Source organism: Chinchilla lanigera, unplaced genomic scaffold, assembly GCF_000276665.1.
Source record: "Chinchilla lanigera isolate Chin_1 unplaced genomic scaffold, ChiLan1.0 scaffold00054, whole genome shotgun sequence".
NCBI lineage: Eukaryota > Metazoa > Chordata > Mammalia > Rodentia > Chinchillidae > Chinchilla > Chinchilla lanigera.
The window spans coordinates 9,183,475-9,210,365 of record NW_004955455.1 but is presented as its reverse complement, the minus strand read 5'-3'; the positions used below and the strand labels follow the sequence as shown (position 1 = coordinate 9,210,365).

Genomic DNA, 26,891 nt, shown 5'->3' with positions numbered 1-26,891 from the left:
CGCTGTTCAGCCTTTATTGACAGAAGACATTTAGTCATCCAATTCTACACCTACAGGGTCTTGGTGCTCCCTGAACATGGGTTCTTCATTAATAACAATTGAAACAACTTGTGGGGCTCGTCGCACACAATGTAGCGGAGCAACGCTAGTCAGACAGATGCGCTGGGCTCTGTCTAGAGATTGTGACGCTCGGCAGAAGGTTCCAGAACTGGGAAGGACTTAACAATGGGCCTTTGAGCCATGGCTTATTGCCAACCTCACAGAGAGGTCACCTGGCTGGGCTGGTGACTCGTCAGAGCATCCCGGCTCTAGGTTTGGGCATCCCAGACGCAGAAGCCAAACATCAGGTGGCAGAGAGAGGAGGCTGGTGCCCTTGCTGCTGGAATGGCAGCTTCTGCCTCCAATGGGAAAGCTGTCCCCAGCCGCTCACCACTGTCGCCGCTAACCAACTGCCCCCGCGAACTGCCAGTTGGAAAATCAGTCATTGGCAAAGAAAGGGAGAAGAATCATAAAAAGGGCAGAGGGCAAAGAAATAGGCAAACAAGTGCTAATAAATGTTCTGCACCATGTGGGCCAGCTTCACGTGGCCCCCAGCCTGCTGACTTTCCTCCCCAGTGTTTAGGGGTGTCTTGAGCCCCAGTACCAAAAGAGCCCTGCCCCATTTCTCCCATTCTCAGCCCCACTGGCTGTTAGGAAGTCCCCAAGCCCCAGATCATGGCAATTTCCTTCTCAGGAGCCCATAGGAAGTAATCTGAATCATGACTAGACAGTTAGAAAAATATCTGGTCTCTAGTATTAAAAATAGAACGTTTCACAGTTATCCAAAGTGCTTACTTGTTCTAAAAAGACGCCCAAGGCTGCCGAGCAGTGGTAAGCTAGGGAGAGATGGGATTCACTGATAATTTAGGACTTAGGATAGCTGGGACATGTGGAAGAATGGAGAAGTCTCATACTCCGGCTGGGTTCACAGGGTGACAAAATGCGTCACAATAAATATAAATAAATTTACACATGGTCTCCGTGCCTGGCACGGCCCAGGAGGCTGCACTATGAGATCCTACCATACTATGGGGGCTGGAGTACGGGGCTGGAGCTGCCCAAGCAGGAATCATTGCAGAGTTCAACCTGTCGGTCCGGGAGACGTCCCACGGGTGGCCAGCCCCTCTCCAGCCTCGGGCCCAACCTCTGACACCGAGGGAGAGGTTTCATCCAGCTCAGCGTGTGCCCCACACCCACCCCACAAAAGTAAGTAAGGGGCCTCCCCTCCCCACTTCCCACTGAGGGTTTACATGATGTGCCCAAGGGCTGCAGCTCACAGAGGGGCCCAGTCTGGAGCAGGCCCGTCCTCAGGAGTAAGCCTGTCCAGGCCTTGCATCTCAGGTCCTGGAGGCAAGGGAAAGACTGAGCTGGACTCTCCTCAGTCCTTCAAGCTTGGGAGGACCCCAGAAACTCCCAGTAGCCCAGAGAGACCACAACCAGGCTGAGAGGACCTGCTTCCTTGACCAGCATGAAGCCTCACCCAAGGTTCAGGTGAGGCCTGTGGGAGGGCAAGGTGCTCTTTCTTCCAGGAACACCCAGGCCAGTCCTTCCTGCCCAGGCCTGCTGCAGGAGGGCCCTGGGGGTAGATGAGGCCATCAGCTCAAAGCAGGGCGATGGGCTTATTCCCCGGGGTGCCCAGGTACTGGGAGGAGGAGGTGGCCCTTGACGAAGCCGCACTGTCCGGGGCGGAGTACGCAGCATACAGCCCAGTCACCTGTACATCTGGGAAAGACTGCTCACTGCTGCCAGAGACGGCGGTCAGGCCCGAGGCCCCCAGATCACAGCCAAGAGGGGAGTCTCCAAAGGTCCCCAGCGTGTCCAGGCCAAAGCCCTCATCCTTCATCTCTTCCCAGAGGTTCCCTTGCAAAGACAAAAGCACTCAGGTGAGCTGGCTTCAGGTAAAACGGACCTGAGATTGAATCCCTGTCTTAGGGAAGAGTCACAGACCACGCACGGTGTTGAAGGTCATATGTTATGGATAAAGCATGTGGAGGAACCAGAGTTCCAGCCCCAGCCTGCCTCTTCCTGCTGTGGGCCCTTGGGAAAGTCACTTCTGTCTCTGAGCCTCAGCATAAAATGCAGATGATCAGAAGACCTACCTCTGAGGGTGGTTATAAGGGTTTAACAAGAGAGTATGTTAAAAGCACTTAGTTCTCATTGCGTGGTATCTCACAGTCAAAGCCAGGAGAACAAAACCATGTTTCCTCTGCAGCACGTTTACACAGCAATCCAGCAGAGAGAGGGGCAGGAAGGATCCCAGCTGTAACTGACTGACTAACTAACCTGCTAACTTGTCCGCTATCCTCATTAGAGGTGGAGCTGCTAGATGCGGCTTTGGCCTTGGTTGGAATACAGCGGGAGAACGCGTGTAAGCTGCAAGCGAATGGGCAAACTTCGAGCCTTCACTGAAACCTGAGACCTCGCCTGTTCTTTCACTTTGTTCACTCATTCATTCATTCACATCCTGTTCGTTATTTATTCATTTGCCAGTACTAGGAATTGAACCCTAGTCCTTCACACTGAGCTACTTCCCATCCCTGTTTTATTTTTTATTTTGAGACAGGGTCTCACTAAGTTGCCCAGGCGGGTCTTGAACTTGCAGCCCTCCTATCTCAGCCTTCCAGAGGGTCACATCTTAGTTACTGAAAATGACCATGTGGCAAGCTCTGGGTCACGTGTGACCTGACCTAAGGTTGGCATATGCATGCTGAAGCAGTTACTGATGAAAAATTCAGAGCCAGACAGACCTGGGTTGAAATCCCAGCTCCATACTGACTGGCCAGGTCACCTCGGGCCAAGGACACTTCCTGTTGCTTCAGTGTCTCAACTGACAGGATGAGGACATCAAATGGCAGTGGCCACTGAGGACACGGCAGGCTGGGATGAGATGATGCTGAGGAAGGCTTCCCTGGGGCCCAGTATACAGGAAGCGCTTATTAGTTGCTCAATGTGCTAGTATTTTTGTGGCTCTGAGGCCTGGATGAGACAGTCCTGTGCTCCCCTGTCTCCTTGGTCCCTCCCCACCCAGCTCCCACCACCGCACTCCTCCAGCCTTACCCTGCAGAGCAAAGTCCATGATGCTGGGGTCCAGGGCATCCACCTCGGTGCTCATGTCGGTGCTGATGTTGATGAAGTCCATGGGGGCCCTGCCCAGGGCGGGCTGGGAGATGGGGCTGCAGCTCACGTCTGGCAGGGCGTGAAGAGGCGGGGTCTGGGCTGGCGCTGGGGAGTCTGGGGTTAGATGTGCCTGGGGCTGGACCTGGTGGTGCAGGGGGACGGACTGCAGGGACAGAGTCATCAGTGCCTGTGGTGGGAGCTGGGAGACGGCCAGGCAGCTGTGGGCCACGGCCACTGAGGTGGCGTGGGTCAGCACAGGGGTCTCGGGCTCCCCTGCTTTGCCAGGGCGCCGGCAGCTTTCTGGCCGATCAGAGATCAGCTTGTCCAACTCCTCTGCAAGCAAATGGGAGAGGTCACTAAGAATACCTTGCAGTGACTAGATCCCAGCCTAGGCCTGGGTTCAAGTCCCGGCACTACCACCCGTGTGACTTCAGCTGCCTCTGGGGCTCTCTGAACCTCTATCTCCTCATCTGTGAAATGGCATCATACCCGGCACATAGTGACATCAGGAAGGGTGTGGAGCCTTTGATTAATGACAGGCCCCGGCAAACAACACGAACGCTTCCTTTGGTCGGTGCCGTATAGCACAGGCCTGTTACCTTAGCACTCCCTTGACCCCAGATGAGCCCAGCAAGAGAGAGCTGAGGCAGGGATTCCGGATCCCACAAGACTGGGACAAGACTTTTAACGTACAAAGGAAGCTAGCCACTCCCTGCTACAAACCGCAGATTAAGAAGTGTTGCTAAGGGTTAGAAACTATATGCTTCCTCAGGCACAGTGACATGTGGCTACAATCCCAGCGAGCCAGGAGGTTGGGATGGCAGGATCACAAGTTCAAGGACAACCCAGGCAGCTTAGCAAGACTTTGTCTCAAAAAAAAAAAGAGGGACCAGGGGGATATGAACGCTTTCCTGATGTGTGCAATACCTGGGTTTGACCCCTAGCACTGAAAACAAAACCAGACAAACAAACCCTGTACCCTGTTTAATACTCCTGGATAGAAACAAGTGAAAGAGAAATGATGGCTGGCACCAAGTTCTTGGCTATGTCTCACTGAACGAAACACCACGCCAAGGCTGGACCATCAGGGTCCTAAGATCTATTTGAGTAGCGCACACTTTAGAAATGAGGACACCTGGAACCTAGAAGGTGGAATGATCTACCCAAGATCCCACACTATGCATAGGTCAGAACCAGCCCTGGCCCTCAAGCCAGGTCCCAGAGCTGTATCGGGTGGATACCATGTGCTGCCCTCAGCCAGGACCTGCTGGTTCCTGCTGCAGCCTGTCTCCCCACCTTCTTAACGGGTTCCAGCACCTTCACACCAAACCTCAGACAACAGCATCCCCAGGGCCAGACCACTAGCTCCTGGGACTGGCCAGAGGTAGCCTACCTGTATAGTTCCCCTTGTATGGACCCTCTTCACACACTTAATTAAAAAAAATTCAAATGCAATCTTCAAAAGTAATTCATGAACAGTGTAAAAGCTGTAGCAAATACGGAAGTACGTGATGAATATATGAATTATCAGAAATCCAGACATAGTGGCATAAACCTATAATCCAAACACTTGGGAGGATGAGGCAGGAAGACCATGAGTTCAAGGCCATCTAAAACAATTTAGCAAGCTCAAAGCCAGAAATACATAAATGAATAATAAAATAAAAATTATCAGTGGTTTCTCCTCACAGAAAAAGCTTTTGTTGTATTTCTTCCCAGATGAACATTCATATTCTTTCTCTAAATTGTGTATTTTGGGTAAAAATGGGTCTGGGATATGTAAAACATGTGTGTGTGTGTATAGGCTTTTTGAGACAGGGTCTAACTGTAGCCTAGGCTGGCTTCAAATCACTATGTAGTGAAGGTTGGCCTCAAACTAACAATCCTCTTGCCTCAGCCTCCTGAGTCCTGGGATTACAGGCATGTGCCATCACAACCGCCTTACATATCCATTTTAAAATATGGTCCTGCTGTGTACGGTATAATGATTAATATTCTGCCCATTTTACTTATTGTATTGATATTTCTTTGTATTACAAAAATATTTTAAAATGTTTATCTTTAATATGTGCATGATATGGCACTATCTTTAACTGTAGAATGCTTAGATGGCTTTCAGTTGTTTATTGGACAACCAAAAGTGAGCGTGGATAACTCAGTTCATACTTTTTTTTCCTCAAATCTTTGATGTCCTCATCACAAGCTGTCAGAAGAGAAATAAGAGGACTAATGCACGGGGACAGCTTGCAGGAGGGTTATTTGTACTGGGGATTGAACCCAATGTTGCTCTGCCACTGAGCTATACCCCTCGCCCCTTTGATTTTTTATTTTGAGACAGGGTCTGGCTAAGTTCCCCCAGGCTGGTCTCGAACTTGCAATTCTCCCAAAAAGCTGGAATTACAGACCTGCACTGCCAAGCCTGGCCATTTTGCCAGTTTTTGACACATTATTTTGCCCACAAAAAAGCTTCACAACTTACATCCCCACCCACTGCATAGGAAGACACCTATCTCCTACACCCCAGCCCACACTGGGTGTTAATTTCAAATGCTCTTCTATCCCCTGATTGTGCGGCATGGCATTTCTGCGCAAACAACTGGACGTGATGGTGAGCTGACAGCTTTTTATATCCCAGGCTCCACAATTTGCCAGCCATGGGGGAAGGGTAGGTAAGGCACCCTGCACACCTGCTTCCCATCAACGTGTCTGAGGCATGCACGTGCCTGGCAGCGGGGGTGATGGACGCATGCGCACCTGTGCACATGCGCACAGGGCCATGCATGTGCGCATGCGTGGTGGGATTACCCAGGCCTCACCTGGATTGGCCATGCTCCGGTGAATGGCGGCCAGGTCCTTCCTCTTCCACTTGTGCATTTCCTCCTCCATCTTGTCAATGCGGGCCAGGTTCAGGGCCCAGAGGCAGCCCTTTCGTGAGGAGCCACTCATCTTGTTCTCCACTTTCTCAAAGCACTTGTTCAGGGACAGGTTGTGCCGCACAGAGTTCTTCCAACCGTCGGGAGCCGTCTGTGGGGAGACGCAGCGCTCATAACCCCTTCGGAGACCACCCGGTAAAGCCCTTCCTGCCTGGGCGCCCTCAAACTCCCGCCTGGCAAGACAGGACACCGCCATGGCGGGGATGACAGGGCAGCGTCCAGGACTCAGCCTCAAGTTACAGGCAAAAGGGAGGCACACAGGGAGGGCGTGTCAGCTACTCCTGCTGATACTGCATGGACGCCGCCCACGCCCGCTGACTAACTCATCCTGAATCCTCGTCCAGCAGAGAGAAAGGCGTTCATCAGTGAGTAGCTGCTCAAGTGGATTAGATGCAAATTGCTCTTAAGCTCACTTTATTGCTAGGTGACCACATGCTGCAGTATAATCAGACCCTGCATACACACGCGTGATGTTGCACTATTCCTGCTAGGGATACTTTCCAGGCCAGGGAGTCTGCAGCCTGGTACCCTCTGGCCCCTTGCTCTTCTTTTTGCTTTGATGCTGACAAGGACAGCACTACTAATGGTCAAACCGTGTGCCAGCAGCCACTGAGATCTTTATGAGCAGAACCCTCATTAACTTGCCAACCGGCTGTTCTCCCCGCTTTACAGATAAGGATATTGAGGCTCAGAGAGGTGAGGGCTCTTGCCAAGTGTGTGTTTTGCATTATACAGTTTACTAAGTCAATGCTGAGTAAGTGGACTGGCCCCCCTACCCCTTCCCCCCATCCTGAGGTGCATGGTGAACTCCTCTTCATCCATCAGCGCTCAGTTCAAATGCCCTTTTCTCTTTTCAAAAGCCTTTCTGTGCATGCATATGCATGTGTCATTAGTGGTAGATATACAGATATAACTGGGAGCCAGACGCGGCGGGGGGCTCTTTCTCCTACGGCCAGCCCTGTATTCTGGCAGCACCAGGGAAAGAGCAGGGTAGCTCCAGCACCCAAGCATGGGTGGGAATCCTCACCTTGAAGTAGGGGAAGTGCTCCTTCATGAAGCTGTAGATCTCGCTCACAGGCAGGCTGCCTGTCTTGCTATTCTTTAGGGCCATGGCAATCAGACAGCTGGGGACAAAAGATGAGGGAGCACAAAGGGATCTCAGGTTGACAGCCTGAGGTTGCCTCTCCCAGGAAGCCTGCCCTGCTTGCCCCCACGTGTACAAGCTCTCCCGTCACACGGTGTACACGCTCAACACCTTTCCAGGGCCGTCTTTCCCACCCCCTGCCCTTCTCCTGATGCTGGCCTCACTTCTTTTTTTTTCCCTCTTTTTATCCTATACCCATAATTAATGTCTAGGGCCTTTAGACTTTACCTAGGCTGCTCCCCTTTCCCCAAACACTGGAGATTCACAGGACTATTACTTTGGTGACTTTTTGCATTTGAGGAAACTGAAGCTCAAACAGGCCAAGGAATGGCCCTGAGGACACACAGCTTTTGCATAATGAAGCATCAGTATCTGAAGTAGGTTCTTGACCCCCAATGGGTAGACTGCCCCCTGGCGGTCCTTTGTGAGACTAGTCCCACCTGGGGATTCTCCACTGCCCCAAACCTCCCCCATGGAAGTCTGGGTCACCTCTCCCGCTTGTCTGACTGCTCTGGGTGCAGCCCTTTCCGCTTTGTGCTCCTCCTCCCTGAGCCCCTTGAACCTCACCTGTAGGAGTAGATGGGTTTGGGGTAGTGTTTGGGATGCGGTTCCTGGGATGAATGCACTGCCATGTGGGCCTGGGCATAGGGAGGCCGCGCCCCAAACGAAGAGCTGTAGAGGCCCATAGAAGGACACTTCCGCAGGCAGTAGAGGGAAAAGGTGAGAAAGCACAGATCAATCACAGTCCCCCCCATCCCCAGTCTCTGAAGCTCCCTCCTCTCTATAAGGTGTGGCGCAGGCGTTTACAGCCACAGAAAGCACTCTTGTCTCTGCCCAGGACAGGAATTGCAGGGAAATTGAATGGATGATTTCACGACACGGCATCGTGGAAATTTTATCCCCCATGTGTCTGGACAGTAAATAGCCTCAAAGAGATCCCCAGCTGGCCCAAGACCGGTATCTGCCCCGGTGTCCAGGGCTTCTCTGAACCGTCGTACCTGCGGGACCCCAGGAGGCAGTGGGAACTGTGCTTGGATGGTAGCGGGGTAGAGCTGTGATGCATCCTGCAGGCTGGATGACGGCTGGCCCCTGGCTGGGTACTGGCTCACCTGCTGGGGCCAGGAGAGGAAGGAATAGAGGGTCAGGGTGGCAGCAAGCATCCCAGCCCAGGGGAACACCCCCTCGCGCCCCAGCCCATGTAATGTCACTCACACTGGCCCCGTGGCTAGTCATGGGGCCCAGACTCAGCATGCCTCGTGGGGCCATGCCAGCTGGGCTGTGGAGCAGAGGCCCCGGGGCAGCTGCCACGTGCAGGCCAGCTGTCCCATCCAGGGCACCTGCAGGAGAGAACACAGAGAAGCCGTGGGGCTGCGTGGATGGCGGCTAGGACTGGGGACTACAGCCACTCCCCACCCTTAGGACCAGGCACAGGGTGGACACTTGGCAAGTCACTCTGTGGAGGTGCAGTGGTAGAAAGTGGCGTTCCTACCAGCTGTGTGAGCGTGAGGCACCCTCAGTTTCCCCCTTTTATTTGTGCTCCTAGTATTGCTCATTACATTGTTGGGAGGGTTAAATGAGATCATCTATCAAGTATTAATAAATACCACCTTATTGAACCCATGATAAAATCCCAGTAAATATGAGTCCATCATAAGTGCTGAGGAGGTGGAGGATGTAGGTAATATTAGAGTCCTGTCATTCATTCTCTAAAGCACCACCTCATGGTTCATATTATCTCCTCAGAAATATTCCCTAGCTCCCCAGTGCTTCTACATTAAGGTCCAAATACTTTTATGCCTCCCCTCCCCTTTACCAAGCCCTCTGCCAAGAATTAGCTCAGGAATAGCAGATGTGAACCCTGCCCCCTATGCTGGGCCTGTGACAGACATTGCTGTTCTATCCCAGATTCTCACTGTACCAGTCTGACTGTAGGCAGCCACCTCTAATCAGGCAACATTCATCTGCTGAGCTGCAGTGGCAAAGGAGGGGTCTGCCTTATTTTACCCTCTTTGAATATCTACTGTGTTGTGTCCGTGCAGATGAAGAAATAGATCACAGAAGAAAGCTCTTGCCCAAGATCACACCGCTCTCCCCTGGGATTCTAGATTAAGGTTAGGAAACTGACCAGCAGGCCAAATTTGGCCCATTGCCTGGTTTGTAAATAAAGTTTTATTGGCATACAGCCACACCTACTCATTTACATGTTTCTCTGGCTTGCTTTGTGCCGAAACAGGAGAGCTGAATAGTTTTGACAGACTGACCTACAAAGACGAAACTACGTGTTTCCTGGCCCTTTGCAGAAAAGGTTTGCTAACTGAACCTTGCTTTATACATTTTGCTGAAGAACATTTTTCCCAGTGAAAGAAATACTTCTACACTCTGATATTTCAACACCTGGCACTTATAACGTGCTGTGGTGATTGTATTTTTTGTCATTATTTTGTTTTTCTTCAACATCTTGCTGTGATTGCAACTAGCTGCCATGTACCACCTGTTGTGCTCCACGATTTTTAGTCCTCTAGCAAAAGGAGCAATGAACTTTATTTTTTGATAAATTTTTTTTTCTGGTCCTAGGGATTGAACCTGGGGCCTTTACTCTGAGCTACATCCTCAGCCCATTTTTTTGTTTGTTTGTTTGTGGTTTTTTTTTTTCTGAGACACAGTCTTGCTAAGCTGCTATACTGCCCAGAACAGACTCCTATTTATAATCCTCCAGCCTCAGCCTCCCAAAGTGCAGGGCTTACTGTCATGCACTATCACACCTGGTTTAAAAAACATTCTTAGCTCATGCAAAACAGGCCACGCCTGCATTTGGCTTGGGCCACAGTTTTCTGGTTACTATCCTTGTTGCTGAGTGAATCCCTCCGTGGAAGGTCAATTTAGTCCCATTTTACAGATGTGGAAATAGAGCTCCAGAGAGACAGAGGGACCTATTCAGAGCCAAACATCAGGGAAGAGGCAGAGCTAGGAATCACCCCTCCCTCCTCCACCCTTCCCCTGCCCCACCTTCAACGCCTACCTGGGTGTGCATGTGGCACACCACGGCTTCTAGGGTTCATGCGGCCACTTGCCATCTGCTGCAGCCGAGGCACATCCACCGCTGTGAGCCAGGACAGCGACTGCAGGTCCCCAGGGAGGTCATCGTCACTCGAGGAAGGCAGGAGCCTGCGGGGAGGAGCCGGGAGCTCGGGCGGGAGGGAGAGCTTTGGGCAGTTCCTTGGGACCCCCTGGATTTCTGGAAGCATTCCCTAACCCTGACTCACCACCCCAAGCCTCTCTGGCCCTCCAACCTGCCCTTCTCAGGCCTGGGTGTGGGCACCCGGTCCCCGAGTCCCCCTTCAGCAGCAGATGGCACACCCTCAAATCATTCCTCCATTCACCCACATCCTACTTAGCACCTACTGCCACAGCGATAAACACTGACGTTCCTGAGCACTTACTACAGTACTGCTGGGGCACTGGCCATGTCCTTTACATATGGACCCGTTCCACACTCCCAAGCACCCTAGGAGGCAGGCGTTATATTATTATGACACAGTAATTATAGAATGAGCATCCCTAATCCAAAATTCTGAGATCTACAGTGCTCCAAAATGCAAACCTTTTCATTCCACCGTGAGCTTACATAACGGGTCATAATCAACATGCAGGCACACAAAAAGTCTAGTGTCAACTCACCTTTCAGGTATGTGCGTAGAGTATAAATGAAATGTAAATGAACTTTGTGTTTAGACCCGGGTCCCATCCCCAAGACATCTCATTATGTAAGTGCAAATATTGCAAGATCCGAACACAGTCTGTTACCTGAAATTCTTCTGATCCCAAATATATTGGATAAGGGAACCTCACCCTACTCCCATTTTCCAGGGGGGAAGACAAGCACTATAAGACATCCTGGGGACCCCATGGCACAGAGCAGTCTGGGGCTGTAAACAGGGTCCTTCCCAGCTGCCCTGTCAGAATTGGGTCCACGACAGCACCCAGGTTGCCCACCTCCAGGTCCAGGGTGTTTCCCAACCATGCTGTAGCCTGTGTGGGTGGCATGGAACATGGTGACAGACACGCACCATGGAGAGGCAGTTGAGAGCCAGCTCAGCAGTTCAGTCCTGTACAATTCTGCAGTCACCCTGAGACCTGCAATCTGTCCCTATCCCCCTTTTACAGATGGGAAACTGAGGCCTGGCACACTGAGGCACTTGCTCTGGGCCACACATATAGGAAGTGGTGGGGCCAGAACCAGACAGTACAGCCTGAGGTAAGAGCTCTCCCCAGGTCGGACCCGTGCCCACCACCTCAACAGGTGCATGAACAAGAACATTGCTATCCATGGAAGGAAAAAGACCGCCATTGTGGGAACCATACAGTTACCCAATTTGGGCTATCCTGGTGCCCCTGAAGTGCTGTGTGCCTCGGCTTGGACAGCACCAGGCCTCACAGTGGCATCTGGTCTGGGCTGTCACGCAGCCTCAAACTGGCCCAAGGGCCCTCGCCAGTACCACTGAATGTGCCACCCCCGCAGCTGGGCAGCATTGTTGTAAAAGGTCCACAGTGCAACTTCCAATCTCCCAAAGCAGGTATGTTAGGGCTTCATAGAGAGCGAGGGCAGGAGAGAGGGAGGGAGAGAACAGGGCATCCAAGTGCGGCGTCTGCTTTGCTTGTGCACCCGAAAGCTGGTGCAGGGGGCTGTGGCCCTGTCCTCCACCTCTTGGCTGCCTTCAGCTCCTGCTCTCTCCCCTCCCCTCCTCCCACTTCTCCACTCCTCTCTTCTCCTCTCTCTCTCTCCCTCTCCCTCCCCTTCCCTCCTTCCCCCCTTGTGTTTTAGGGCCACAATTAGCGTTGCTATGGCCACCACTGCTCAGTTGTCACAGGGCCCATGGCCCACGCAGCTGGCATCAGGTGACTGTCCGGCGATCTCTGCCATTGGCTGCCTCATAGGAAAACACAGCCCGAAGATGATTTGAAAACACGGCTGGCCCATGTCATGTCGTGGCAGCGGTTGGCCCGGCTGCTGTCCCCCGGAGGCCCATTGTATGACGAACGACTGTTGCCCCAGCGGCACGTGGCCCCATTGTCCTAAAGCCCCCGTGCTATTGTTTCCATGCACCCCACCTACCACCCCTTCCGCCTAATCGTAACTCATCTGGCTGAGTGACAGCCGCAGGCCTGGATGATGCCATCTGTCCCTTAGGCCCTCAGAGACGGCAGGGGGCGGGTGAGGTGGAGGGGCAGGGCCTGCTGAACCGCCTACTGTTGAAGGTGCCCCCACCGTCCCCTCCTTAATCCGTGGTTGGCCAACCTCCCAGAGTCTGGTGGTACAAGCCCCATTCCCGCTCAATAACCTGCTGTGGCTCCCCATTGCCCCCCCTGCTCTGCTGGATCCTGGAGGAGCGCAGGTGACTCCCTGCTGGCAGCTTTCTCAGGACAGAGATCCTACAAAGCCCCTGAGTGGTTGGAGGAGGCTTGTAAAAAACCAGGCTCTTAGACACCATCGTGCATCCAAATCTCTGGCCGTGGGTGAACTCCATAGGCAGTACCTGTGGGGTTAAGCCCTAGATTCTGTCCTGGTTTCCCGTGAGCCACAGGTTTAATCGCCCTGGGCCTCAGTTTTTCATTTGTAAAATGAGGGAAATAATTGTTCCTATCTCCTAGGTTGTTACGAAAGTTAAGTTTGTTATTACATATGAAGCGCTTTGAACAGCATCTAACAATAATTGTAATGTGAGCATTTATTTAGCTGCTACTAAATCTCCCCCTATTAATGCCTCTGTTAACATTAGCCAGGTATTCCAGGGTCCGGAAGTACATGAAAGCCTCAGACTTGTGGGTTACATAGACCTGCCTCTGCCACCACCGTTTCTATTTATCGAGCACTTCCTGGATGGCAGACCTTGAGTTCTATGCCACCCCCATTTTCCATGTGGGGAAACGGAGGCTCTGGGCTGTCACCAAAACACCGACCCTGTCAGTATGGAGTTAGGATTACCCCGGAAGTGCTTAGCGAGGGCTGAGCCTATGGTGGGGGCTGAGGAACCGGTGCAGCCCTGGTTACCCTTTTATTTCTCTCCTCACTTTTCGGGAGCCCCATTTGGCTCCCCGTTCCTTCGGCCCTGGGCCTCCTGCACCCTCCTGCTCCACACCTGCCTGGCACAGCTATGCACCATTCTCACCTCCAGCTGGGCCTTTGCAGGCCCTGCCAGCCACACCCTCCCGCTCTTCCTTCCCACCTAAACCAGGAGCATCTGTCCCTGGAGGCCGCGTTGCAGATAGGGGAGCCTGGCTGCGGGAAGGGCAGCCAGGTGCCCACAGTTTGATAGCCCAGAAAAAGGTGGGGTAGGGGCCCTGGCCCCACCCAAAAGCAGCCCCTCCTCTGGGCAGCCTGTACCTCCCACACCCCCAGCTCAGTGCCCTCTGCACCCTAACTGCTCCCCACGCTGCACCGCGCATGTGAAACCTATGCCGGCCGGTATCCTGCCCTCCGCCTGCCTGTGGCTCGCTGAGGGTTGGTGCTCAGCCCCTGGTATCCCTGCACGCAGTGGGGGCCCTTCAAATGCCAGAGTGAGTCCGCGTACCCAAGCCTGAGAGTGCCGTGACAATGACTGTCATGTCTGACACTTTTAGAGCTATCCTCCACCTGCTGGGTCTTTGCAAAAGCCCTAGGAAGGATACAGAGAGTAGACACTCCAGCTTTTCAGACGGGGAAACTGAGGCTAGGCAGGTGAAAGCAAAACCTCTTTGCTTGTGAGCAAGGCCACCAGGACTAGAACTCGAGTCTTTCCGCTCCAATCTTGGGTTGTTGATGGGGGACCAGGCAGATAATAGATGTCTTCTGGGGGAGGCGCCCCAGCCTGAGTCCGGGGCTCCATAGTACCAGGGCTGAGCAAACCAGCACCACCACCCGCTGCAGGAGTCGGGAACACAAAGGAAGGCCCTCTCCAACCTGGAGTTCCTTGGGGTCTCCCAGCTCTAACCTGGGGCAGGGACGGCCCGGAGCGGTGTGGCTGGGGCTGTGGCAAAGCCCGGGCTTTTCTGGATCAGATCTAGGTTCAAGTGCTTGTGACGGGGGTGCAGTCACTTCAGGTCCCTGAGCCTCCCGACCTGGGCTGCCGCGAGGCCCAGAGGCGCCAGCGCGCGTTTGACACTCGGCACCAGCAGGTCCTCCTTCTCCCGTCTTGGGGTTGCTGCACTTACTGGGGGTGGGCAGCCAGGACCCAGCTCCTGCACGGCCTCAGGCTTCCCGGCACTGGTCTGCCTCTTCCTCTGCCCCATGCCACATTTGAATGTCTGCGTCCACGTGCCTGCCAGTAGCCAGTCACCCCTGCAGGACTCCCAGGTGGAGCACTGTGGTGGGAGTCCACTGGTCCCAAAGCCTGGCTCCCTGCTCAGTCTCCCTGGCATTCAGGCCCCTTCACTGCGCATTGCAGGGCCCAGGGATTAAATGGGAGTTTCTCGTCCCTGCTGCCTGGCCCGCACACTCCCCTGCACAGAGGCGTGTCAGCATGTTCCCCTCTCCACAGGGCCAGGTAAGGCCCTGGCAGGCCTCTCCCTCCCTCCCAGCACCTGCTGCCCCTTGTTAAGGATGGACCTGTGTGCCTTGCCTTGACTTGCTCCCTCCTAGCGCTTTTCTTTCGTGAGTATGACCTACAGGGTCCCTGACACTGCAACACCAGACAGAACTTAGATTGAGGAAGCACTCTGGGTTGCCAGCAGTCAACCCTCAAAAGGGCACTTAGTTCCCAGCCTTGGTTTTCCCACCTGTAAAATGGGCATGAGTGATGGTGATGATGATGATGATGATGATGATGATGATGATGATGACAGCAATAGCAACAGTACTTTGTAGCCATAGGCCTGGCATGTGGGTGTGAAGGTGAAGTGGCTTCATGATTGGCCAGCCATCTGGGAGGGTAGGAATAGTCTGAGAGAGAGACAGAGAGAGACAGACCCTATCCTATGTCAGCGCATGAGCCCATGGAGTGAGTTTCTCACTGCTGGATAATGACAGGCCATTTGCAATTCAGAGGAACAGGCAAGGATCAGCCCCACTGCCTGGGACCCCCAGGACCTCTCCTGCTCACTCTCTCTGGGTCTGTCTCTTCAGCTACGGGGTGAGGAGAAGACCCAGGCCCCGCTGACCCTTGTCACCCATGTCACTGATCCGGGCCCCACCTGCTGCCCTGGGGCCACCTCCAGGAGAGGCTAAAAACAGCAAAATGGCCAAAGACCAGTTCCCGCCGCCTGCTCCCGTTCTCCCTCTGGCCGTGACACTGTCCCACCCTGTCCTTGTCTGTGCCTGTCCCTGAGCTTCCCTGTCTCTGTGACTGTGGCTGAGGGACCCTGAAAGGACGTCCCAGCCTCACCTTCCTGCCTGGTGACATCAGAGGTGCTTCTGGATCTTTCTGAGCCTCAGTTTCCTCATCTGCACCTGAGGTGGCAGCAGGCAGGTGAAGCCCGCACAGGAGCGCGGAGCACACGTCCAGCCTCTGCTCTGCTCTGGCCTCTGACACGGCCTCCGGGCCCCTCAGTCCCTCATGGACCCGTCTCCATCCCACGGTCTCGCTGCGCTGTCTGGTGCCCACACTGCCCTGGTGCCCACTGCCATTGCACTGGCTTCCCCAGAGGAGAGCCAGGCATCCGCCTTTGCGGCAGCTCCCACCCCCGGGTGACTTCCTGTCTCTCTGAGAAGCCGGGACTCTGAACCCCTGCAGCTCAGGTGGCCCCGTGCTCTGACCCCAGAGCGTGGGTGCTGGGCCCCGGGAGGGGTGAAACGTCATTCTCACCTCCTGGTGCTTCGCACCTCTGTTCTCTCTCCGTGGATGCCTTTCCTGCTCCCCCTCTGTGCCTCCTAGCATCTCCTCATCATTTCTCTGTGCCCCAGGCCTCCCTTTCCTGAGCCCATCCGGTGTCCCCATAGAGGTCAGGTGCCACAGCCCCAGCTTTCTGGGGCCTGAGGGCCTGGAGAAAGGAGACCAGGACCAGAGCCAACTCTCCTGCTGGGCGCAGGCAACCCCAGTGTGCCCCACTGTGCTGATGCAGAGAACCTTGTCTCCCCGGAGGGAGGAGCCCAGGCCGCAGGCCCCAGCACAGGACTGGCCCACAGTAGGTGCCTAATAATTACAGATTGGACAAAGGAGCAAACACATCCAGCTTTCCAGATGGAGTCACACGAGGGCAAGAGGTCGGCTGTCCTCTGTGGACGCGGTTTGGGGCAGTGAGCCCTGAGCTAATGCTTCTTACACACTTGATCTCGTGGCCCCACTGCCACGCAGGACTAATCATTATCACGCGCCCACTCCCCAATAAGGACACCGGCCTGGAAGGAGCAGCCTGCCTAGGGTCCCCAGCCACGGAACCAAGGACCCAGAAGGCCACCCCTGGAGCCTGGGTAGGCTTGTGCCCCCCACCCCCAGCCTGTCTCCTTGCTTGAAGAAACGCGCTCTGTGAATCTAGAAGATCCTGTGGGCATCAACAAGCAGCCACTAGGGGCTGGGGATTTAGCTCAGCAGCAAAGCAGTCTTCCTAGCAAGTGCAAGGTCATGAGTTTGGTTCCCGGTACCGGAGAAAAAACAAAACAAAAAAAAAAAACAAGCAGCCACTAGCCACGCACAGTGATTTAAACTCAGATTCATTAAATGAGGGGACAGTGTACAGATTCTGCAACTTGGTGCACTAGGCACATTTCAGGTGCCCAGTGGTCACCCGTCACCAGTATGGACACAAGCAGTGCCCCCAAACCTCCTGTTCAATCTTTTTTTTTTTTGGTTTTTCTCCAGTACCGGGAACCGAACTCACGACCTTGCGCTTGCCAGGCAGGCACTTTGCCGCTGAGCTAAATCCCCAGCCCCCTTCCTGTTCAATCTTGATAGAAAAGTCTGTGACATGTTTGCATTGCCTTAAAACAACTGGGCATTTGACTTAAATTTGGAAATGCAATCTGGTTTCATGGAATTTTGAATTTTATTATGTTTCATTATGAAAGATTTCTGCCCCTCCTCCTCATCAAGTCCTCCCCCAGTCCCAGCAAGAAAGGTACAGGCAAGGACTCTGGAAAAATTGGAATTATGTGACTAAAAAGTTGTATCACAAGCTGGGCATGGTGGTGCCCACATGTAATCCCAGCATGTGGGAGGCTGAGGCAGGAGGATACAAGTTTGAGGACCAGCCTGGGCTATAGATCAAATTCAAGGCCAGGGTGGACTACATAGCAAGGCCTGGTCTCAAAGACCAAAACAACAGTTTTGAGCCTCCCCCGGGGCATTCTTCAAGCAGGAGCTGACCTGTCAGGCTGGTTAGATGAAGAATGAGCCAAGCATCTTTCAAAGTTGCTTCTGAGGCAGAGATGTCGAGGTCTGCAGGGAAAGTGGGTCACATCTCTAAAGTTCCGTCATCGTGGCCACGCCCCTTTTCCCTTCAGGCCTCAGTTTTCCCACCTATACAGCAGTAGCGGCCCCTCTGTGCCCCAGGTGAAACTATTTATTCAGGGGCCCCAGGGTGACTCCTGCCAATGCACCCTTCTTAAACCTTATGGGCATTTGTCATCAACAGTTAGTCCTTGTTAATGAGTAGAGAACTTTATGCGCAAAAATAATATCAGGCGCTCCAGGGCCCCTTCCTGAACTCAGTGGTTCACTACCTTCCCTGATCCCATCACCCATGGGGCACTTCTTGCTTTGCGAAGCCCAGCCTCGGGCATACGTTCACACACACACACACACACACAGGCGCACACACACACACAGGCGCACACACCCCGCCTGAGAGGTATCATTGCCCCCTTTCACAATCAAGCCAGGTAAACTTGTCAGAAGCCAGAGGTACAGCAGGCTCGGTGCCTGACCTAGCAGCCGGGGCCTCGGCTCCCCCCTTGGAAACACCGCCAGGGTGGAGGGGAGGCTGCCGCTCTGACACACGGCCTGAGGGGACACACCTGTGAAGATGGGCAACCGCTTTCTCTGCCAGCGTGCTGAGGGTTCGGGCCACCTTCTGAAGGGCCAGTGCCCAAGGGAGGGGTCAGACCCAGTCAGCAAGGTGGCAGCACACTAGGAAAATCAGTGAAGGCGTAGCTCCTTCCCTGGTAGAGCACCTGGTATGTGCTGGCCACTGCACATGTGTTGCTTATGTGCCCACTTATGTGTCTTATCTGAAATATCACACCCTACGCCCACCCCAGCTGGAGAGCCCAGCCACGGGGCTCCCCCATTCCTTCTGCAATGTGGCAGAGTGATCGTCTCCAGCATAGGCTTGGGGTCGGTCAGACCAGGATCTGAATCCCACCCAGCTGTGAGACTTGTCTGTGGTCATCTGCTTCTCTGCACCTTTGCTAGAATGGGAGTGCTAAGGGCCAACCCATCTCACAGAGTGTGGTAGGGATCAGATGAAATAACGCGGGCAGGTGCCACAAGCCAACAGGGGTGGCTCACATTACTGTGACTGTCCTCTGTGGACACGGCACAAAGCGGGCCCTGTGGGAGGCGCCATAGCCGTCCAGTGGGGGCATCTCCATCGTTTCCCAGTCCTGGACTCCTATTCGTGAGGCCGAGTTCAGGCCAGCAGACAAGCTGTGTGCATGCGAGGGGGAAGCTTGCTGATTGACCTGGGAACACCCAGAGGAGAGGCCATGGCATGGCCACCTTCCTGCTGGCCCTGCGGATGTGCACCCCCTGGTCTCCAGACAGCACGTGGGTCAGCCACCTGTCAGCCACATCTCCCAGGGGGCCGGTGGACGCCCAGAGAGGTGAGGGGATGCCTGTCAGCCACACAGGGTGTCGGTGGCAAGGGGACTGACTGACACCACAGCTCTTCTGCCCACGTGACCAGTTTGGCTGACACAGACCAAGCCATAGGCAGAAAGTCCAAAGCATCATCGCGGTCACTTTTAAAGGATCAGAGAACACTGAAAAAGGCTGGGCGTGGCACATGCCTATAATCCCAGTACTTCAGGAGGCTGAGGCAGGAGGATCACAATTTTGAGTTCAGCCTGGGCTCAGAATAACAAGGTGTTGGCGATATAGCTTAGTGAGAAGGCCCAGGGTTTAATCCCATGTATGTACGTATGTGTGTGTGTGTATAAATGATAAATAACAAGAGAAAAGGATCAGGCTGTTAATTGGCCCTGAGACAATACCAACAGTGGTCAAAGGACTCCACTGGCCACCAAGATACCACTGAAATCCAGGACAGGCATTCTACGCTGACCAGGAGGCCAGCTGAACCACCTTAAATGAGCAGTGTCTTCAATTTGCAGGTGACAGTGCTTTAGGACCTCAGTGTCTCTTGGCTCAGGTAGGTAAACCACAGGCAGGGAAATGTACAATGGCTCATAGTTTGCAGAATGAATAAATTTAACAGCCAACAGCCAGAGTGATCTTTTAAAAGGGACATCAGAGCCTGCCACCATCCTTAAAACTCATCAGGGGTGTAAGGATTAAATCTGTCACCGTGACCTGACCCTTGGCCATCTCTTTCCCCTTCCTCCTGCCCCCTTTCCCTCTCATCCCCTCTGCTCTAGCGAACCTGTCAGTCTTTCAATTCCTCAGACATTTTAAGTTCTCATTCATCTTAAAATGCCTTTGTACATGCTGTTCCTTCTGCCTAGAATGCTGTTCCATGCACTCCTTCATAACTGAATCTCAACCTAAATGTCCCCTCCTCAGAGACACCCTCCTTGGCCATTTCACATCCCAGTGGTCCTTCCTGTGAATGTCCATAGAACACATCATCTGCAATAAAATATTTATACATCTTTCTGCTCTGGGAGGACAAAGACTAGGAAGCCCCTATTTTGTTCAGCATCTAGCCTGGGGCCTGACACTTGTGGGTATTTGTTTGGTACCTTCTGGAGTAAGAAAAGGAAGAAGACCCCACCATCCCAGCCCCACTATATCTACCCTTCCCCACCCTCCACTTCCTGTGCAGCTTACATACCATCTCCCTGAGGAAGCTCTCCCAGACCAGTCCAGCGTCTCCCAGTCTTTTCCCCACGGAGTAGTGGTACAGTTAGTGTCTACACATAGCCCAGGTGCTCACCCATCTTAATCAGATACCTGTTCTGATCTGCTTAGACCTTCTAGAAGCTCATCTGGAGGGCAAGATGAATGTGCCTTCACCTGCTTACAAGACCAGAGAGAGCCATTCCTCCATTTGACAAATGCTGGTCCACCCAGGTGGACTGGACCCCCTGGCCTCTGCCCTGTGAGTGTAAAGGGACAAGGAGGAGACACATGTGCTGAAGAGCTTGGCACATGGCTTCGCAGAGCACACACGTGTAGATTCTTATGGTTTCCATGGGGATCTTTGCCTATAGCTGATGTCTGGAGCTCACGTCTCACACCTGTCTTTGGGTTCCATAGAGGTGACACAGCAGTGGTGCAGAGGAGCGGGAACATCTGATTTGAATTCGAATCCCACCTTAACCCCTTTGAGGCCGTTTAGTTTGAGGCAAGTCACTTCATCGCTATGCCTGTTTCCCCATAAGTACAATGAAATAATAACGATTCCACCATGGGGGGCAGATGTGAAGATAAGGGAAGATAACGTCTCAGACAAGGCCCAGCACACATTCAGCTCTCTCATAAGGTTTCTTTCTAAGTTCCCCCTGTGTTCTCTCCTCCTGCCTCCCACCGTCACCAGAGGGGATGACTAAGTCAGACCACCATGCCAGGGGCACAGGGACATTTCTGGCTCCGACCCTGGGCCATCACCTCCACCCTGATGACAACACGGAGGTATTGCCACCTTCCTGAGATGTGGTTGATAAGAAGCTGTCCCATCACCACAAACACAAACCATTCTTGTTTCCAGTCCAACCGTTACACAAATGGGCAAAGCACCTCGGGAGGGGTGTTTATTTAGCAAACATATCTTTTGTGATATCTTTTTAACCGTTCACAGGAAAAAGAAAATGATCCACCACTGAGGAAGCTCAAAAATTCCCTGCTGAGCCCAAAGTGGGTGTAATGTGAAATGATTTGATTAGTTTAGAAAAAAAAATATCTTTCCCTTCTGGATTAATAGCTGGCTTGGGGCTTGCTGTGTGGTATGTGCACACGCATGTTTCTCAGGGTAAGAATTGCAATACCGTAAAAGCAGGCTGGATCCCAGGAAGGCCACCCTTTTCCTTGTCCATAAAGTAGCTGAGACAGAGTGTTACCCGCCTTGAGCATGGCAGATGTAAAGATATGGCAAGGGTTACTACTCCTGGGAAGATGCCACTCCCAGGTTACAACTAATGAATGAGCTTCCTCATATGCGGGGGTCAAACCATCCCTTCCCCAAATACAGTATGGGGCCCACATAGGGTCAGGGACCTCCCCGGGTTTCTGCAGATATGCTTTCTGTGCAGTATTGTCCCATCCATTCATCCACTCAGTTACTATTCAGTAAGTATCTCCTGTGTGCCCAGCACTTCAAGCCACAGAAGAGAAAATCACCATCCAGACGGGAGAAGGGTCACCTCACTTCCTAGGGCAGGGACAGAGATTCTAGGACGTAAACATCCAGGACAAGGTATTCACGCGTGGAAGATCACTGGGCCTCCTGGTCCAAGAGGCCTGAGTGTCTCAGTCTATGAAAGGAACTGGTTGGACCTGACCCATGGACTAAGTTCCAAATATCAAGGCAGGTGGCTGCTAGCCCGCAGTTCTGCCCCTCCCTAAATGCCTTGGGCAAATCATGTCTGGGCCTCCGTACTTTTTGTCTGTCGGTTGGGACAGTGCCAGGACCTGCCTCCTGGTTGTTACTGTGACCGTGACATGGACCAGCGCGCTTGCTCGGGAGCTGCGTAGGTGCCAGGCATTATTTTTCAGGTGCCTCCTAATTATTTTTCAGCGCCTCCCAGGGTGGACTTGTGCCCCACCATCTGAGCCAAGGAGAACCCTGGCTAAGTCAAGCGAAGCATGAGTCCCGTGCGCCTCTGCAGCGCTCTGACGAGGGTCAGGACCGCCCCCGGGCCCCAGACCCAGGGCCTCTGCTCTCGTGTCAGTGACCCCGCACAGAGGCTGCTAGCAATTTGCTGTCTCGGCCCACTGCTGACTCCTGACAGCTCCCCAGGAACAGGGCTGCTGCCTCCGGCTGTTGGCCCTGCCCTCCCTGCACGCAGGCATTGAAAGTTAACGGCCAAACAGGGCCCCAGGGGACGGAATGCCAGGCGGTTGTGCAAAGCAGGCTGCATGGGGGCTGAAGCATTCCCTGGGGACTGTAGGAAGGAGAAAGAGAAGCCCATAAACTTCTTCCAGGCTATTATTCAGGGCAGAAAAATGGTGATTGGAAGCCGAGAGTTGCTGCAGAATCATAAAACTCCCCTCCCAAGAGAAAGCACTCTGTCCTAAGCAGGGCCGAATGCCTCACTCCACTTCGGGTGCAGTGCTCCCGCCTTCCTGGGCATGGGTTCCCTGATGGTTTCCCAGGTGAAGAAACTGAGGTTCAGAGAGCAGCAGTGACGTGCCTAGGATCACACAACCAGGAAGCGGTGGAGCCTCCTGTGCTCCAGCCCCGTGCTCGTCCGCAGAGGACATCTCGCTAAGGCGCCTAAACGAGTTGGTCCTTGGGCTCCTCATCCACAGGATAAGCACGAGAGTGCCTACGGGACAGCTTCTGAGGATCTAGCTGGGATTTGTGCTAAGCACCTGGGCAGGAAAGGCAAGTACTAAAGGGCTTAGGATCCCCTGCCACCCGCAATTATTATTGTCATTATGGTTTCTCTGCCTTCTGGATTGCCTGGCTGTTGGACAAGGAAAACAGCCCAGAATCCACGCAAGTAGGAAAGGTTTTGCCAGGCATGGCACGGGACATCCCCAGATCCAGTGCTGGCAGCGATGGGTTCATCCCTGCTCACCCCAACCCCACCCCTCCAGCTGGTCAGTGAACCGGTACACACTGCCAGGCCCCCAGTGGAGCTGTGGGCCTGCCCCGCTCTGATTTTGTAAACCTTTTTTTTTTGTCTTTTTGAGACAGGGTCTCACTATGCAGTTCAGGCTGGCCTTGAGCTCACTTTGTAGCCCAAGCTTGTCTCAAACTCTCAAAGATCCTCCTGCCTCAGCCTCCCGAGTGCTGGGATTACAGGCATGCGCCACCATGCCCAGCCCCCAGTTTGATTTTGGAGAGGGGCATCTGCCCAGGTCCCCAGACACTATGTGATGTGATAGGGGCTTAGTCTGGTGGTTGAGCCCTGCTGGCCGTGCTTGAGCACCTGGATTCAGAGATTCTGCCCTCACCCATCCCGACTCCAAGGGCCTCCATGGACCTGTGTTGCACAGGAAGCTAGATACTAACAAACTGGTGCTGGCAGCAGTGACTACAGGTTATATAGCTATTGCTCCGGGTTTTGTTGATTTAATCATCCCAGCAAGTGCTTGAGGGATGTGTCCTCATCGTACCCCACCCCCACCTTGCAGGAATGGGAACTGAACCAGAGCCTTTGCGCTGAGCTACATTCCTAGCCCTTTTTTATTTTTTATTTTAAGAGGGGCCTTGCTGCTAAGTTACCCAGGCTGGACTCGAACTTGCGACCCCCTGGGCCTAACCTCCGAGAGTGCTGGGATCACAGGTGTGTACCACCATGCCTGGCTTATGCCCATTTTAAAGGTGAGGACTTTGAACTTGCACTTGTGTGACTCCGGGCAACTGTTCACCCGCTGGACCCCTTGACCTCCTCTGGGCTTTGAAGAGGCTCTTTCCCATAAGAATAAGAACCCATGGCTTTGAGTACTTGCAGCTGGCCCTCAGGGAGGACAGCTAGACAGAGGGCACCCAGGCAGAAGGCAGAGACAGACTCCAGCACCTGCTGGGATCCAGGCAGTTTTGTAGGTAATACCTCATTTAACCCTCAAGCCCTGGCTTTTGTTACTCTCACTCCACAAACCAATGAGAGTTCAGAGGAGAAATTGCTCAGAATCACAGCATTAGCAAGTGGCAGAGCCAGAAATGGTGATTTAGTTGTCATTACAACTCCACACAGTGTGTACAGCTTGTATTCCCATTTTACAGATGATGAAAACTGAGGCTCTTCAAGCCAGAGAGGCTGGGATTGTAATAGATTCCAGAGAGCCCAGGGTGATAACCCTCATACTGCCCCACCCCTATTGTTATTTAAACCCTACTAGCCTTGGAAGGAAGCCCAGATGATCTTAGTTGTGTGATGCTGAGAAAAGCCCTTTCACTTCTCAGAGCCTCCGTTTCCTCATCTGTACAATGGGGCTCAACAGAGCAGCTTCTCTGGCTGAGGTGATAGGGCACATGCTGTCTGAGCCCCAGGCTGTCTGCAAATACCCACTTGGATTTGTGACCTCGTTTTGGATCTTAGAAGGCAGCCTGCCTCTAACTGGGGGCTGCAGACCGCCCCAGCAGGCATTCATTGCTCAGGAGCTGCAGTGCCCCCAGGGGGCCGGACAGCCCCTAGGTAAACAGGGTTGATCTGAGGTGACAGCCTGCTCTTCCCAGACCAGCTCCACTCATCTCCCTATTCCTTAATTTGTGCTGGGCCCCTCAGCCCAGATGTGGTGCTTACACTGGAGGTTGGGGCTCTGGGAACCAGCTCAGGCCTCCTTGGGCCCAAGGAGGAAAGACAGGGATGGGATCTAAGCCCTTCCTTTCCCTTCTCCCTCCCAGTGGCTGTGTGTCCTGAGACAAGCTTCTTCTCTCTTGGCATCACCTTCCCCATTTGTGAAAGAAGGAGGCTGGACTGGTTGAGCCCACAGGGCCTACTGCAGCAGCTCTGAGGTTTAAGGACAAGAAGGGCAGGGCTCTGCAGATTCCCCTCAGCCCTGTACTTGAACCTTGCTACATCGCGATTCAAGAAATAATTTATCTTCAATTAGGAAAATAATTTATCTAATTGACTCTTGGGACCTGTGGGACCTAGAAGAGACCTTATGATCACCTAATTCAACAGCGTCATTTACAGGATGAAGAAATGAGGCTCAGAGAGGTAAAGCGCATGCTGAAAGTCACACAGCTACGCTAAGCCAGTTCTGGTACACAGCTTTTCAACATCCAGGAAAGAGGAAAGGCAATTCCCCTGCAAAGAGCTTTTCTATTTGGGGGAAGGTGGGACTGGGGCAGTATTTCCTAGAGCCCTTGCTAGAGCCAGTGAAGGAGAAGCAATAGTTGCTGTTGTCATCAGGATGACCAAACAGACTAACCCCAAAGGGGCCCTCTTTTGGAAGGGACAAGAAACTACAGGCATTTAGTGGTCACACTGTGCCAGGCCACAAGCCCAGACATCTTCAGAGAGACCAACTCTGAAATCAAGACCTTCTAGTTCTGCAAAAAAAAATCACAGAAGTGAAGTAATAGTTGCAGAAACCACAAACAGCACATAAACACTTTAAGCAATTAAAAATACAAAGTTGGTTGTTGTTGAAAGCCTCACCTGTATTCCTGTGGGGCGGGATGGTGATTTGGCACTGAGTTCTGAATTATTCCTGACATTATGGATGAGAGGTCACTTTCTATCATCTCCTTGGGGAAAAGAGAAGCAGAAAACAAAGCTTTCATCAGCCACAATGTGGACAGAACAGAAACCCACAGTTCTAACACAGTTCGGATGGAACTCAGCTAACAGAACAGAGCGTTCCTGGGCATCACAGCTCACGATCCCAGGCAATTCTTTGAGGTTTTAGAAGCAAATGAAATTTCAGGTTCTTCCGAATTAGTAGGGGGAAGGGCAGAGGGAAGTCTCTAGAACCCAAATGTCAAGATCTTGAAAATGTGCCCTTGAAACAAAGAATCTGATGAATTTTATTCCCTTCCAACTTATGTTTTGAACTTCACCTATAACCAGTTTGAAAATCCTACAATATAAGAATAAAAAGGAAACTTGGTGTGTCATATATATTTCTCGGGGCAGCCAAATTCCCACTTGCAAAGGGAATAATCTCTCACGACTCTTGCCCTGGAAATGCCCTTAGAAATGCCACATGTCCTGGCTGGCAAACCAGTCCCCCCACCACTACTACCACCATCCTTGCCACAAATACCTACAGCCTTATTAAAAAAAAAAAAAAAAAAAAAAAATCTTCGAACTTCCTAAGTTCTGAAACTCCAAGCCTGAAAAGAACACAGAAACCCAGCAGCCTCTGATCAATTCCACCCGCAGAGTCACTGGGGGGCTTTCTTGGAAAGAGCAAGGGGGATCCGAGGGAGACCCCTGCAGCCCTGCACCAGGGTCACTACCCTGGAAATGCAATCCAGGTTGCTGCCCGGGAGGAGAGCGCAAAGCCGAGCCTGCAAGGCGGTACCTGGAGCCGATCTCGCGGGGCCGCCTCGGCCGGCGCTCCGGGGGCGGAGGGGGTTCCGGAGGGGGCTCCCTCGCGCTCGCCCCTCGCGTTCCGCAATTTGGCCGCTGTCTCAGTTCCAACCGTTTTTAAATTTCCCTCTCAGGAGCTGTCCAGCTCAGAGCATGCGCAGTAGTCGTGCGGGGGGGCTCTTTCCCAAGGGTCAGTTACAGGGCAGGGTCAAGGGGATAGGAGCGGGCGTTTCCCAGCAGCAGCGAGCCTTGCAAGCTCCGGGACGCGGCTCTTCAAACTTTGCCAACGGTGGCAGCTACAGCATGCCCGCGAGCATGCGTTCAGGAGCAGTGGGAGGATGAGTTGGGCCCAAAGAATTAAGTTGCAAAAGGATGCTGGGTGCATTAATCCTTGCACCCGGTCCCTGTCCCTGGGGTC

General features: G+C 53.1%; 1 protein-coding gene across 3 annotated transcripts in view; it reads right to left on the bottom strand.

Moving 5' to 3' along the window:
- The window catches only part of Foxn4 (forkhead box N4), a 27,961-nt gene continuing 1,070 nt past the window's right edge, over positions 1-26,891 (bottom strand). For 2 of the 3 annotated variants that reach the window (XM_013520288.1, XM_013520289.1), the window contains exons 2-10: positions 25,598-25,686; positions 10,253-10,398; positions 8,446-8,570; positions 8,232-8,345; positions 7,801-7,928; positions 7,117-7,213; positions 5,973-6,180; positions 3,097-3,489; positions 1-1,899 (exon numbers count right to left, since the gene is read on the bottom strand). In XM_013520288.1, coding sequence (XP_013375742.1) covers positions 1,640-1,899; positions 3,097-3,489; positions 5,973-6,180; positions 7,117-7,213; positions 7,801-7,928; positions 8,232-8,345; positions 8,446-8,570; positions 10,253-10,398; positions 25,598-25,683 — 1,557 coding nt within the window. In that variant the 5' untranslated portion in view covers positions 25,684-25,686 and the 3' untranslated portion in view covers positions 1-1,639. Of the gene's footprint in view, positions 1,900-3,096; positions 3,490-5,972; positions 6,181-7,116; positions 7,214-7,800; positions 7,929-8,231; positions 8,346-8,445; positions 8,571-10,252; positions 10,399-10,673; positions 10,731-25,597; positions 25,687-26,891 lie in introns of those variants that run through there. The other variant, XM_013520290.1, reaches the window with a different exon arrangement.